At 34.9% G+C, this 13,886-nt stretch overlaps 2 protein-coding genes across 2 annotated transcripts; both read right to left on the bottom strand.

Annotated features, from left to right (window-relative positions):
- Positions 1-9,570: 9,570 nt before the first annotated feature.
- LOC137826908 (receptor-like protein 53) lies at positions 9,571-12,354 on the bottom strand. Its single transcript, XM_068633065.1, has 2 exons — positions 9,964-12,354; positions 9,571-9,797 (listed from the first exon to the last, which is right to left on the bottom strand). The coding sequence occupies exon 1, from the start codon at positions 12,250-12,252 to the stop codon at positions 9,988-9,990; it is 2,265 nt and encodes a 754-aa protein (XP_068489166.1). The 5' UTR covers positions 12,253-12,354; the 3' UTR covers positions 9,571-9,797; positions 9,964-9,987.
- Positions 12,281-13,512, bottom strand: LOC137825282 (receptor-like protein 9DC1). The gene is made up of 2 exons (XM_068630955.1): positions 12,621-13,512; positions 12,281-12,284 (listed from the first exon to the last, which is right to left on the bottom strand). Exons 1-2 carry the CDS (start codon positions 13,460-13,462, stop codon positions 12,281-12,283), a joined length of 846 nt encoding a protein of 281 aa, XP_068487056.1. The 5' UTR covers positions 13,463-13,512.
- Between the last annotated feature and the right edge of the window lie 374 nt (positions 13,513-13,886).

Consider the following 13,886-nt stretch of genomic DNA (forward strand, 5'->3'; position numbering starts at 1 on the left):
TTTTTCCTTTCAACTACACCATTTTGTTGGGGTGTCCTAGGGGCTGAAAAGGTATGTGCTATCTCATGCTTCTCACAGAACCTCTCAAACTTAGCATTTTGAAACTCTCCCCCATGATCACTTCGAATTGATTTTATGCAGCAACCATTTTCATTTTGCAGAATCTTTGCTAATTTCTTAAAGGCAAAATAAGCATCATGTTTATGTGCAAGAAATAGAGTCCATGTAAATCTAGAGTAATCATCCACAACAACTAAAGCATACAAATTTCCAGCCAAGCTAGCAACTCTAGATGGACCAAATAAGTCCATATGTAACACATCCAATGGATTTTTTGTAGAGACAATATCCTTTAACTTGAAAGAGGATTTGATTTGTTTACCTTTCACACAAGCATCACAAAGCCTGTTGTCCTGAAATTTAATGTTAGGTAAACCAGAAACTAAATCTTTAGATTTCAATTTATTCAAGTGATTTGTGTGTATGTGAGCCAACCTCCTGTGCCACAACCAAGACTCATCACTTCTGGACAGCAAACACTCATTTGAAGAGTTAGTTTCCATGATATTCAGCAGATATATGTTATTCACTCTCTTACCAGTAAACAGTACCTTACTAGATGAATTACTTGATATTGTGCAGCCTTTTGACTCAAAATTCACTTTGTATCCTTTGTCACAAAGCTGACTTATGCTGAGAAGACTATGCTTGAGTCCTTATACATAGAGCACATTCTCAATGGTTGTTGAATTCCCTGTTCCAACAGTTCCTCTGCCCAAAATCCTCCCTCGGTTATTATCACCATAGGTTACATGTCCTTCTGCTTTGAGCTTCAAGCTAGTAAAATTTGTAATATCCCCAGTCATATGCTTGGAACAGCCACTGTCCAAGTACCACTGATTTTTCTTGCTGCCAATCTGCAAAACAGAATAAAAATGATACAAATGGTACCCTTTTTAGTATAGGGTCCAACACAGATTAAAACCTTCTCTTTGGTAGCCATTTTTCTAAGTTCTTAGGAACAAGATGTTTTCTAGCAATGCAAGATCTAGATGTATGACCAGATTTCATGCAGTAAAAACAGGTTACATGAGATGCCTTTTTGCCACTGTTAAAAGCTGAAAAAACTGATTTTGCTGGAACAAAAAAACTTGAAAGCTTTTTGACATTGGTTACATTTCCAGGGGTATAACCAAGTCCATTCTTATTGAAAACAGCATTCTGTGATCCAAGGAGAGACTCAAGGTTTTCTCTTCCCTTGGTGAAATTGGAAAGGGTTTTCAGCAAATACTCCACTTGTTTGTCCAATTTTTTTGCAGTTTTCACAGGTTTTAATAGAGGCATGCAAGCAAGTTAGTTCAAGGCTTACCAAATCTTTTTTGGCCTTATGCAATTCTTCTTCAAGTGTTTTTACTTTAGGTGCCAACACATTATTTACCTTTTGCAGCTTATTGCATATTACAGCTAGCCTATTTGCTTCATCATGTGTTTCCTTGAAGGCAGCAAGCAAATCATCATAGATATCAGAATCAGCAGAAAAATTACTTACTGAATCAGAGCTTGACTCCTCATCCTTCATCATGAAGCACAAATTGTTCTCCTCATCTTCTGTTGAAGAGCTGCTGGTTGAGGATGCTTCATTTTCCTCCCATGAGATGTAGGCTCTTCTTCCTTTGTTCCTTTCAAATTTCTTGCTGGCAGATTTGTCCTTAGTTTGATTGTCTGGACAATCTGTTTTGATATGCCCTGTTTTCCCACATCCAAAGCAAGTATATTTAGAGGAATTTGAATCATTGGGTTTAGGATACCTTCTTTTCTGCTAGTTCCTATTTCTGCTTTTCTTCCTTAGGAATTTGTTGAATCTTTTTGTAAGAAGGCTGATTGTGTCATCATCTTCAGCATCTTCTTTTTCCTCCTTGATCTCATCCAGTTCAGTTGCTTTCAGTGCAAGACCTTTGGGTTTTCTCTCTGTTGTTTCCTGCTCTTTAAGTCTTTTGAGCTCTAGCTCATGCTCCATCAGCTTTCCAAACAGTGCAGCAGTTCCCAACTTTGACAGATCACGACTTTCAGTTATGGCAGTCACCTTTGGTTGCCAGCTTCTGTCGAGGCACTTCAATATCTTTATGTTGAGTTCCTCTCTGTCAAATTCTTTTCCCAAGCCAGTGAGGTGATTCACAATATGGGTGAATCTTTTCTGCACATCAGCAATGCTCTCCTCGGGTTGCATTCTGAACAGTTCATATTCTTGGATGAGAGCATATTTCCTTGACCTCTTCACATCTTCAGTACCCTCATGAGTCACTTCTAAGACTTCCCACATCTCCTTAGCTGACTTACATTGGGATATCCTGAAGAACTCATCCATAGTCAATGCAGAGGTTATGATGTTCTTGGCCACAAGATCATGTTTAGCCTTCCTCCTTTCGGTCTCATTCCATTCTGATCTTGGCTTTACCACTTCTTCATCCTTGACAACCTGCATTGGCACATAAGGTCCATTGACCACAGCTTCCCAAATTAATGCATCAATGGATTCCATGAAAATTCTCATTCTAACTTTCCAAAATGCATAATTCATTCCATTGAACATAGGTGGTCTATTAACAGCAGATCCTTCAGCAAAAAGAACATTAAACTCAGACATTATTACAAACAAACTTGATTAAAATACAAGTCCTAGCTCTTGATACCAATTGTTGGGTTTAATAGTGCCAAAGTTCAAGAGGGGGGGTGAATTGACATTTTAAAACTTTCTCGCAGAAACAGTGTTTAACACAGTTTTACAGAAAATAAATCGATTTATGTGAAAATGAACAGATTTATTTCAGCACTGTTTTTGTTTGAAAAGCGTTTATACAGCAAGGTTAATCACAAGATTATGCAGATAAATTTTCAGATGCACACACGCTGATATTTAGAACGAAAACCAGTGAACCACAAAACAACAAATTTCAATTTCAAGCAAGTGATTAAGGTTCAATTGATAGCATACCAATTAATTGAGTAACCTTTACAAACAACCTGTTCCAGTGGCTTTTAACAAGCTATGAGTGTTCTTCTTGATATCAAACAGTTTTTCAAAAATTAAGAACAATGAATCACAGAACAGCAAGCTTCAATTTTAAGCAATTGTTTAAGGTTCAATTAATAGCTTTGACAATTTCTTGAGCAACCTATCACAGTCAATCTGTTTCAGTGGCTTTTAACACACTTTATATGTTCTTATCAGAATCAAACAACTTTTTCAGAAATTAAGAACAGTATGAACTGAGCCCAGAAAGAACAGATTTATTATTGATTGAACAGATTTATTTCTTTGTTGTTTTAACAATTATGCAGAAACTTAATTGCAGAGAGTGAGAGAGAATGAACACAAGCAGTTATACTAGTTCACTCAACTGAGCTACATCCAGTCTTCACCAACACCAGGTGGAAATCACTAAAACACAGTACAACCAAGTACAATTCCCACTGTTCTTGAAACCTACAAGAACTTAGGTACTCTTGCTGAAAAAACCTATTTCAGCTCACACACACTCTCCAAGAAAACCTATCAAGAAGAGTGTTCAACCAAACTATTACAAGAAATGAGAAGTGAAACGACTACACTTGATTGAGGATACAAAGATCTGCCTTAAACCAGTAGGCAAGATTTCTAGAACAGTAGCAGCACCTCACACCAAGCTTTTGGAACCAAACCAAGAACAAGCACTTTGTGATTTTTGAAATCTTTGAAGAACAAATGCTAATCCTTTGTAAACTCTTAATTCTCTGCTGTCAAAACTTGTTTTTGCAAATGTATGAACGATTCTTAAACTCATAAACAAGTTTTCATTTTATAGAAAACCAACTTATAACAGAATTTTGAAAAACAGTTAAAGCTGTTATAAAATGAACAGATTGAAAATAAAATGAACAGATTTATTTTCAAAAGTTGTTAGAGAATTTGTTAAGTGAGGAGACTTAGTCAACTCTTCTAGTGCTGAGATAAAACTGAAAAACGTTTAAGCTTGACATGGCACCAGAGACAAAAGGAATCTATTCATTTACAGATGAACAGATTTATTTTTCAAAACGAAAACAGAGAAAGTTTAACTATTTAAAACTCAGTCGTTTTGAAAAGAAGAAGACTTAGTCAAAATACCTGATGCACAAAATCTAATTTTCACAAGACTTAGCCAAGGCATCAGTTTAAAAATGAATCTGTTTATTTAGAAAAGAACAGATTTATTTTTATACAGTAAACGTGTTTTTTGTAAAACATGTGAAAAACAGTTTAAGAAAACTTATGCTTATTCTTATCACATGGCCAGTGGTTATGAGGTGAGTTACTCAGCAAAAAGTCCACTCTTAGACAACCTCTAAGCACTACCTAAGACACACTTAAAGCAAAGCAAAATACAAATGAAATGTACATAGAAGTCTTCATCAAACACAATCTTGAAGGGGCATCAACCATCTTCAACAGGCTCGACATCGGCCTGGGCCCGCTCGACTCGATATCGGCCAGGCCCGCTCAACTCGACATCGGCCCGGGCCCGCTCGACTCGACATCAACACGGGCCCGCTTGGCTCGACATCGGCCCGGGCCCGCTCGCCTCGAAATCGGCCCAGGCCCGCTCGACTCGACAACGGCTGAGGCCCGGTCGCATCGACATCTGCCCGGGCCCATTCGGCTCGACATCGGCTTGGGCCTGTTCGACTCGACATCAGCTTGAGCCAGCTCGCCTCGACATCGGGTTGGGGCCCGATCGTCTCAACATCGACCGGGCCCGCTCGCTTCGACATTGGCCCGGGCCCGCCAGACTCGACATCGGCTTGGGCCCGCTCGCTTTGACGTCGGCCCGGGCCCGCTCAGCTCGTTATCGGCCCGGGCCCGCTCGGCTCGATATCGACCGGGCCTGCTCGGCTCGACATCGGCCCGGGCCCGCTCGCCTCAAAATCTGCCCAGGCCCGCTTGACTCGACAACGACCCAGGCCCGGTCGCATTGACATCTGCCCGGGCCCGCTCGACTCAACATCTGCCCGAGCCTAGTTTCCTCGACATCGGCCCGGGCCCGGTCGGCTCGACATCGACCCAAGCCCGGTCGGCTCGACATCTGCCCAGGCCCGCTCACCTCAAAATCGGTTCGGGCCCGCTTGCCTCGACATCGGTCCGGGCCCGATCGTCTCGACATCGATCAGACCCGCTCGCTTTGACATCTATTTGGATTGCTCGGCTCAACACCAGCCCGAGCCTGAACGATTCAAAATCGGCACGAGCCTGCACGACTAGACATCGGCCCGGGCCCGCACGACTCGACATCGGCCTCGGCCCACACGACTCAACATTGGCCCAAGCTCGAATGACTAGATATCAGCCCTGGCCCTCTCGGCTCGACATCAGCTTGGACCCGCTTGACTCGTCATCAGTCCGGGCCCGCTCGGCTTGACATCGGCCCGGGCTCATTCGGCTCGACGTGGACTTGGGTCAACTTTGCTCAACCTGCGCCTGAATTGTCTTGGCTCAACCTGGATCGGGCCAAGTCAAAATCCAACCCAAAATACAATTTGGATAATCCAAAAATGTATCCAATTCATATCTAATCCATATCCAATTAAATGGATTGGATTTAAAATCCAAAAATATGGATTTGAATTTGAAATAAATCCATTTAAATGGATCAAAACTAATATGGATTTGGATACTTATGCATTGGATTTTGTAATTTGGATTTTTTTCCTACCCTTACCTCAAATTTATAATACATGGGGTTGTTATAAATAAAATAGTAGTACATATAGGTTGGTTCAAATAGTCTAGTGTCAGTGTGCTTCTATAGTAGAACAACAATAGTATGGTGTTTCTATATAGAGCAAATTTTGATTTGTAGCAGTAGAAAGGCTGAGAGTTATTTTAACAATTTTGAAAATTTGTATCTTAGTGTGCATACTTGTACCTTCTTAATAAATAATTTCTTTTTGCTAATAAAAATATTTAGATAATTTTATCCACTGGGTAAATATGAAAGAATTTCATCAAAAGCTAGAATTATGTACAAATTCATTTTTTAAATTTTCTTAATATAGTTTTTCTAATTTTTTTTATTTTATTTATAAATTCATTTTAATTTGCAGACAAGTTTATTTTATTTCTCTCTCCTAACTATTTTTCTGAAAAAAATTCACTAACCATGGTTTCATAAAAATTATGGAAAAATTTCTATTTAATTTATCTATAAGTTAACTGTATGGTATGAAAAATAATATTTTATTTTATTTTTTTATATTTTACTTCTAAATCTTACACAGTTTTAGTTCTTGAAATGTACAGTTTTACTTCTTGAAATGTACATATGATAGTGAGAGATTTGAATGGCATATTAGGATACAATAAAACTATAACTATTACTATTAAGTTCCTGAATTGACTCTGGTTCCTCTGCTAATGGGCAAAAATGTTAATGTATGACATGCGTGGGTTATTGGAGTAGGTTGGTTATCAATTCTGATTTTATTATTATTAATTTTAATTTTATTATTTTTAAACTATTATATTATTATTAATGATGGGTTATTAGTATTTTTATTTTATAGTTTTCAGTAATTATAATTTAATTTTATTATATATATATATATTTTTTATTAAAGTAAATCAATATGAATGATTTTAGCAACAATTTTGTACCATTACTTTCTATAACCTTTTAACCTTTTGTGTTCTATTATTTCTTCAATTAGTTTCTATAACAACAAGTGGCACGAAGCATTAGGACACTTCCTTCACCTCTCGAGTGCAGTCGCCAGGTGTCCAAGGAAATCAACCAGATATTGTCATGGAAAGAAGGTTTTCAATTTCTACAATGAGCTCCATGCTTACTTGGCTTCATATGTGAAGTAGATGGAGTGAAGTTAAATATGCATAACATTTGTTTATTGATTACGAATGTAATTTTGCTGAGATATACAAACTGATGCAAGCATATTGGCTTACCTTCAACTTTTTTATTTTTTTATATTTTATAATCTAATTCTTTTCCCTCATATTTTACCGTATTTTTTAATTTCTATGTTTTTACTATTTCATTGATAACAAAATAATGCATTTTAATCATTATTGCAATGTCTAAATATCACATGTTAAATCAAAAAAATTATTTCTAATTGACTTGTATTAGGCACGGAAACCTTGAATAGGGAACTATTAATCCACCAAATTGTTCAATAAGATAAATTCAATTTTACCCTAACAAGTGAAAACTTTAATTATATAATATTCAGCTGAAGAATCTTGTATAGTTTTTTTATTATGTTCTGTTCTCTAGCAAATGATATTTTTTTGTTTACATTAGTTTACCTTTACCTGGTAGAATTTGTTCTTTGTTTCCTTTATCAATGTTACATTCAAGTATAAATTTCAAAAATTTAAAATCTTTGCCTTTCATTATTTCTCAGTTGTTTAAGGAAATAAGTGTATTAAAAAAAATAATTCATTTAAAAAAATGTAACTTATTTAAAAAAATACAACAAATGAATTTAGTGAGTGTTTGTACAATCCTTAAAAGTAATGGAAGTTTGGAAAACCTTTAAAAATAACGGGGGTTTGGAAAATCCTTATCGGAGTTTTGAAAAATTTCTGGAAGTAATGGAGCTTTGGAAAACTCCTAGAAGTGTAACGAGGTTTTTGAAATTTTGACTATGGTACAACTGAAGATTTTGGTCATGGATAACTTTCAAAGTTAATGAAGTATTTTTTTAGTATTCTGATTGGTGTCTTGAACCTTTTATGTGTATAAAATCTATTAGAAAATATTAGGTGATATGTACTCGGATAATGCTAAATTTTTATCGCTGGGTTTAGGTGATCTTGTATAATGGTTGAGGTACCCTGAAATACCTTCATTTATTAATTTCTTTTTTGTCGATAAAAAAAGGATTTTGAAGAATTTTTTAAAATAATGGGAGTTTGAAAATCTTCTACAAGTAATTATAATTCACTAAGAAAGTTAGATATTAAATATAATTTCGAATAACACTTTATGGGAGTTAAAATCACAAAAACATATTAAATATAATTTTTTAAAAATAATTTTTCTTAGTTCATATCCAACTTTAAGATTGAGATAAACTATTTATTTATAAAGTTAATGTGGGACGAAAAAACTTGTATTCATAATTTCTATTTAAAATAGGATTATACGAATAATTTTAATATCATATTGTATTATTATATTTTAATAGCTTAAAAAATGAGTTTTTACTGAAAACTGAGAAAATTATCGTAATAACTAGTTAGTAAATCCACTTATTAAGTTATAACTAAAAGCCATTCAAGTAGCTAATAAATATAAAATAATACGAATAGAAAGTTAATAATATATTTATATAATTTTTAATTTAATTTGATGGACAAAAATATCTCTTGAAATATTTACAATTTATTTTTTTAATTACTTTTATTCTTTTGTAATCTTTATTCACCTATCAATCATTTTAATCAGTTTTTTTTAATATTTTATTGTATATCCTATATTTCATGTTAAACTATAGTTTAAAAATATTTGTAATCAAATTTAAAGTAAATTAAAAGTATCATATTTTTAAGTTGATATTACATTTTTATCATGTTAATTAGTATAATGGTTAAAATAATGTAATATTAAAAAAATCATCTATCAATTTCAAGTGAAATATCTTGAAGTGTAAAGTCTAAGTAGTGTATATAATATAATGACTAAAATAAATAGTATAATATAAATATACAAATTTTTTGCAAAAAAATAATTATCTTCATTATCAATTTAATAAAAAGATAAAAATAAGAATATTTTATTTTATAAAAAATTAATTAAATGCCATGCATGAACGGAAGAAAATATTAAAAATATATAATACAATATTATCTTTTAAAGAAAATTTAATAAATAGTTTTAAAATAAAAATAGAATATATAAAAAATTAGAAATTTGTATTTTAAATATTTTTTATTACATTTAAAAAATAAAAATTAGTAAAAAATGTTTAAAAATATTACTAATTAAGTTATATAAATTTTTTACCTAGTAAAAAAAAGTTAAATAATATGTTAAACATAGCAAAGCCTTTGTGAAGATTCTTTTTGGTCTTTTATTTCTTCTTTGTTTAGGATTATGGACAAACTTAAATTTTAGTATAAAATAATTAAATTTATAATTAACACGTTGGTTTAGAAGAAATAAATCCATGGCAGTGGAATATTTAATTTGGACATTCTTTCAATAAAATAAATTCAATATTTTCGCTTAAAGTAAAAGTTTTTTTTATAGCAAAAAAAAATATCATCAAAGAAGAGTTGTAATTAAGTAATTAAATTGAAAATTATTTTTTCACAGATTAAAAGGTTTTATAATTGTTAAATTTAAACTTTGAAAAATTGCTATAATTCATTTTTTAAATTGAGAATAATGGGGTTAAATTAGTAATTAAAATTATTACAAATTTTAATCATTTATACATTTATAAATTTGTCTTGTCATGTTGATCATGTGAGTGTTCGAGGGAAACTAATTTGTATATAAGTGTTAGTTGTATATTTGAGTATTGCAAACTGTGTACACTAATAATATAGGAAAATAAATTTTGTTATTCAATACACAAAGATACAAGAAGATTAAGTTTAAAAGAAAAACACACCACTGAGAGTACTTTATTACAACAAATTGCTTCAACATTTTCAGCCTAAGAACACATCTTTCAAAAGAGACAAAAAAAAGGAATGGGACAGAAGAATGGCCTTGAGTGAAATGGTGTTTGTTCGCTATGGAACTAGAACTTCACACCTGTGGTCATAAATATCCGATTAGGCCTATCAGTTTAAGGATCATAATATATATATATATATATATATATATATATATATATATATATATATATATATATATGCATGGCGCAAGTTTATATGAAGTAACACCAAACTTGCAAAATTTAACACATAATTTCACTTACCTGTTATACTGATTCTGAGATTCTTCAACGACCCTCATTGTGTTGTCTTGTATTTGCATTAGTTCGGTGACTCTTCTTTCTCGATCTTTGATTAAGAATGCCATCAACAAAATAGATTGACCATTGTGGTTTCCAAACAAAGAAGACAATATATCCCGACAACGTTCCAAAGACCATTCCAAATGCAAATCCTATAGCTACGGGTTTCCAACCAAACCCAAATTGTTCATCATGGTGAAAGGTTTCTGAATCTTTCTCCTGCTTTTCGTCCTTGGGGCATGATTTTGACAAAGGCAAACCACATAGCCCAGGATTTTCCTTGTAGGAATCATTTTGGAATGTGTCGAATTGTTTACCTGTTGGTATCTTCCCTACCAGCTGGTTTAGTGAAAGGTTCAAGATAGAGAGAAAGTGAAGATTGGTCAATGCAGTTGGAATCTCACCCATGAGCATGTTTGAGGAGAGGTCTAACCATTCCAAATTTTCCAAACCACCGAGGTTTGGTGGAATAAAACCAGTGATTCTGTTGGTAGAAAGGTTAAGGCCTACTAGTGACTTTAACTCTCCAATGATTGCTGGAATTGCTCCTTCAAATCTGTTATTTGCTAAATCAACAATTGTGAAAGTAGTTAAGATCCTCTCTAGCTCCATGTCGCTGTCTTTCATTGTGACCTTCACCGAATCATTGTACAATTGAGAAGCATTTATATACTGCAAGCCATTATTGACATTGATCATCATTCCCTTGAAATTTTTTATGAAAGCTATTGGCAAGTTGCCTCGAAAATTATTGTTGGAGATGTCAAAAACCGTCAGCTTGGAAAAGGTATTGTTCTTGGATTGGAAACGATTGATGGTACCATTGAACCTATTAGCACGTAAAACAAGGACTTGCAGCTCTTGAAGTGACTCTAACCAACTTGGAAATGTATCTTGTATGTTATTCTCTCCAAGGTCCAGAACTCTTAATTGTTGCCATTTGACCTCAGGCCTAGGTAATGGTCCCTCGAGTTGATTGCCACTAAGATTCATAGTTTCCAATGTTTCTATCTCAAGATAGCTTCTGGGTATGATCCCACAAAGATGGTTCCTTTGCAAATCCAAAACTAAAAGCTTACCGAAGGTTCCAACGCATTGTGGAAGTTTGCCTGCCAAGTTGTTGTGAGACAAGTTGAGTATCTCGATGGAGCTTGCATTGCAAAGAGCTGAAGAGATGTCTCCAGTCAATTTGTTGTTTGAGATAGAAAAGAAATCAACGGTAGATGAGAGAACAGGAATATCTCCTTCCAACATATTGAAGCTTAGGTCAAGGTAACCTATATTCTTCCACAAGAGTGACAGATTCCCAACCGATGTTAGAAGGTTATGAGAAAGATAAAAAAAAGTCACAGTATCCGCCATACGATTAAATCCTTCTGGAATCCTTCCATGAAAATGGTTATTGGAAAGATCTAAATGATAAAGTTGGGCAGCGGATTTTGGGAAACTTTTAACATTGTCACCACTAAAATCAAGAGATTGAAAATTGTTGTGAGAAAGATCCAGATATTGTAGGTTTTGAAGATTTGAAAAATTGTTAAGATCTACAAGGCCACTCAAGTTATTTGAGGATAGTGTCAATTCAGAGAGATCTTGGAGAAGAAACATTGACTTGGGGATATCACCTTCTAGCCTGTTATAAGAGAGGTCACAATAGTACAATGAAAAGGCAGAAAATTCACCAATTGGCCCGGTAAGCTGGTTCCCACTAAGCTTTAAGGAAAATAATAATGACAAAGAAAAACACCAAGGCGGAATTGTTCCGTTCAACGAGTTATCGGACATATCCAGATCAAATAAATTAGAAAGTCCACTGGTTTTATCAGGTATTTTTCCAACTAATTTATTCTCTGAAATGCTTAAATAACTAAGCTGAGTCAGGCCAAACAACGATGGAGGCAATTGGCCCACTAGGTTGTTTACAGAAAAATCTAAAACTTCTAATTTCCTAAGCTTGCCAAACAAATTGGGGATCTCACCACCAAAATTATTATGTGAAAGATCTAAGTGAATAAGATGGTGAAGGTTGAAAAGAGATGATGGAATCTCACCACCAAAATTATTTTGTGAAAGATCTAAGTGAATAAGATGGTGAAGGTTGAAAAGAGATGATGGAATCTCACCACCAAAATTATTTTGTGAAAGATCTAAGTGAATAAGATGGTGAAGGTTGAAAAGAGATGATGGAATCTCACCACGGAATTTATTCGAACGGAGGATGAGATAGTTTAATTGTGACATGTTGCCCATGCATTGAGGAATGGGTCCTGTGAAATTGTCACCTGAAAGATCAATGTAAGTGAGATGGTGAAGATTTGGAAGTGAGAATGGAATCTGGCCACTGAATTTGGTATCACCTGTTGGAGATCCCACATCGACTAGAGATTAGAGCCTTTCATTCATTGTATATAAGTGGGTGCAAACCTTAACCCTATGAGCCGGTTTTATGGGGTTGAGTTAGGCTTAAAGTCCACTTCGTAATATGGTATCAGAGCCATTTCGAGCCTATCCTAGCGAGTATTTGTTGGGCCTTTCGTGCCACCCGCTATCGGGCCGCTATCGGACCACCCAAAATATATGAGCCGGTTTTATGGGGTTGAGTTAGGCTTAAAGTCCACTTCGTAATATCACCAAGGTCCAAATATCTAAGAGGAGTGCTCGAATTGAACTTTGGAAGTTCAACTTCGAGATCAGGATTTTTAGACAGATGAAGGTATTGAAGATTAGGCAAACAGAGTATAGCATTGTCTAATTTCCCTCGCAAACTTGAATTTTGAAGCCTAAGAGAGACCAAGGAGACAGAAAGGTTGAGTAACAAAGATAGAGAGCTCGGTTTAATCAAAGACATATCTAGGTAGTCAAAATTGAGCTCCCTTAAATCAGTGGCATTTACAATGAGTTTTTCCAGGGTTGATTGTTCAATTGTCAATCCATTATTGGTACCGAGACCAAGCGAGACTAATTTTGAGAGGTGACAGAATTTGGAAGGAATAACTCCAGTAAACCAAGCGAGAGATAAGTTTAGATGAGTAAGAGCCAGAAGATGACCAAATCCCGAAGGCATTGGAGAATCGTAAAAGTCGTTGAGAACTAGGTTGAGTGTTTGAAGGTGAGTGAGTTGGAAGAGAGTGCTGTTGGGATGAAGTTCACCACTAATGCAACTGCAGCTAAGGTCTAACCCAATGACGTGGCCTGATTTTGTGTCACAACTCACCCCTTCCCACATGCAGCAATCCGTGACATTCCTCCACGATTCAGTCTTTGGATGGCACAACACTCCCGTTCTAGCCGCACACCAACCAGGGCCAGGTGGAGTAAGGGTAAAGAGGCTTTTGAAGCTGAGCAAGGCGGAGGCATCATGATGATTGCATAATGGCATTTGCACCAATGAAGACGTGTCTGAAGGAAAGTGAAAAACCAAGCAACTTAGTACCACAAACAGAAACTTTGAACTCCACATATTCGGAATTTCGAATATTTGTTTTCGCACTTTAGGAGTTGTAAAACGAAAAGTATATTATGATTCTGGAACGTATATGCAATCAATGCGTGATAACGATAAATTAGCCGCAAGGGATGGGAGTCCATGTCCGGATTATAAGCTCTTGACTTATCAAAACACACTTCTCATAGAAACTACAGAGGTAAAACACTCAAGTTTAAAAACAAAAACCAAAATCACATTGATTACTAGTAAAACCCGGTAAAAGCTTCGTCCAATCAAGGAAACAAAAATATTTGAGGTACTAAACTCTTAAATTTGATAAGAGAATTTGAGATGCAAAGGATGAAAAAGTTTGAGATAATTAAGGAATTCTCATAGACATTGTTGATGGTTGGTATTGCTAACAAGATAAAATTATTAAATAAGAAGTTTCTTATTT

The sequence above is a fragment of the Phaseolus vulgaris genome, chromosome 8 (assembly GCF_000499845.2).
Source record: "Phaseolus vulgaris cultivar G19833 chromosome 8, P. vulgaris v2.0, whole genome shotgun sequence".
NCBI lineage: Eukaryota > Viridiplantae > Streptophyta > Magnoliopsida > Fabales > Fabaceae > Phaseolus > Phaseolus vulgaris.

Coding starts and splice junctions, on each gene's coding strand:
- LOC137825282 (XM_068630955.1), bottom strand. CDS start 13,462: ATGTGGAGTTCAAAGTTTCTGTTTGTGGTACTAAGTTGCTTGGTTTTT.
- LOC137826908 (XM_068633065.1), bottom strand. CDS start 12,252: ATGGGCAACATGTCACAATTAAACTATCTCATCCTCCGTTCGAATAAA.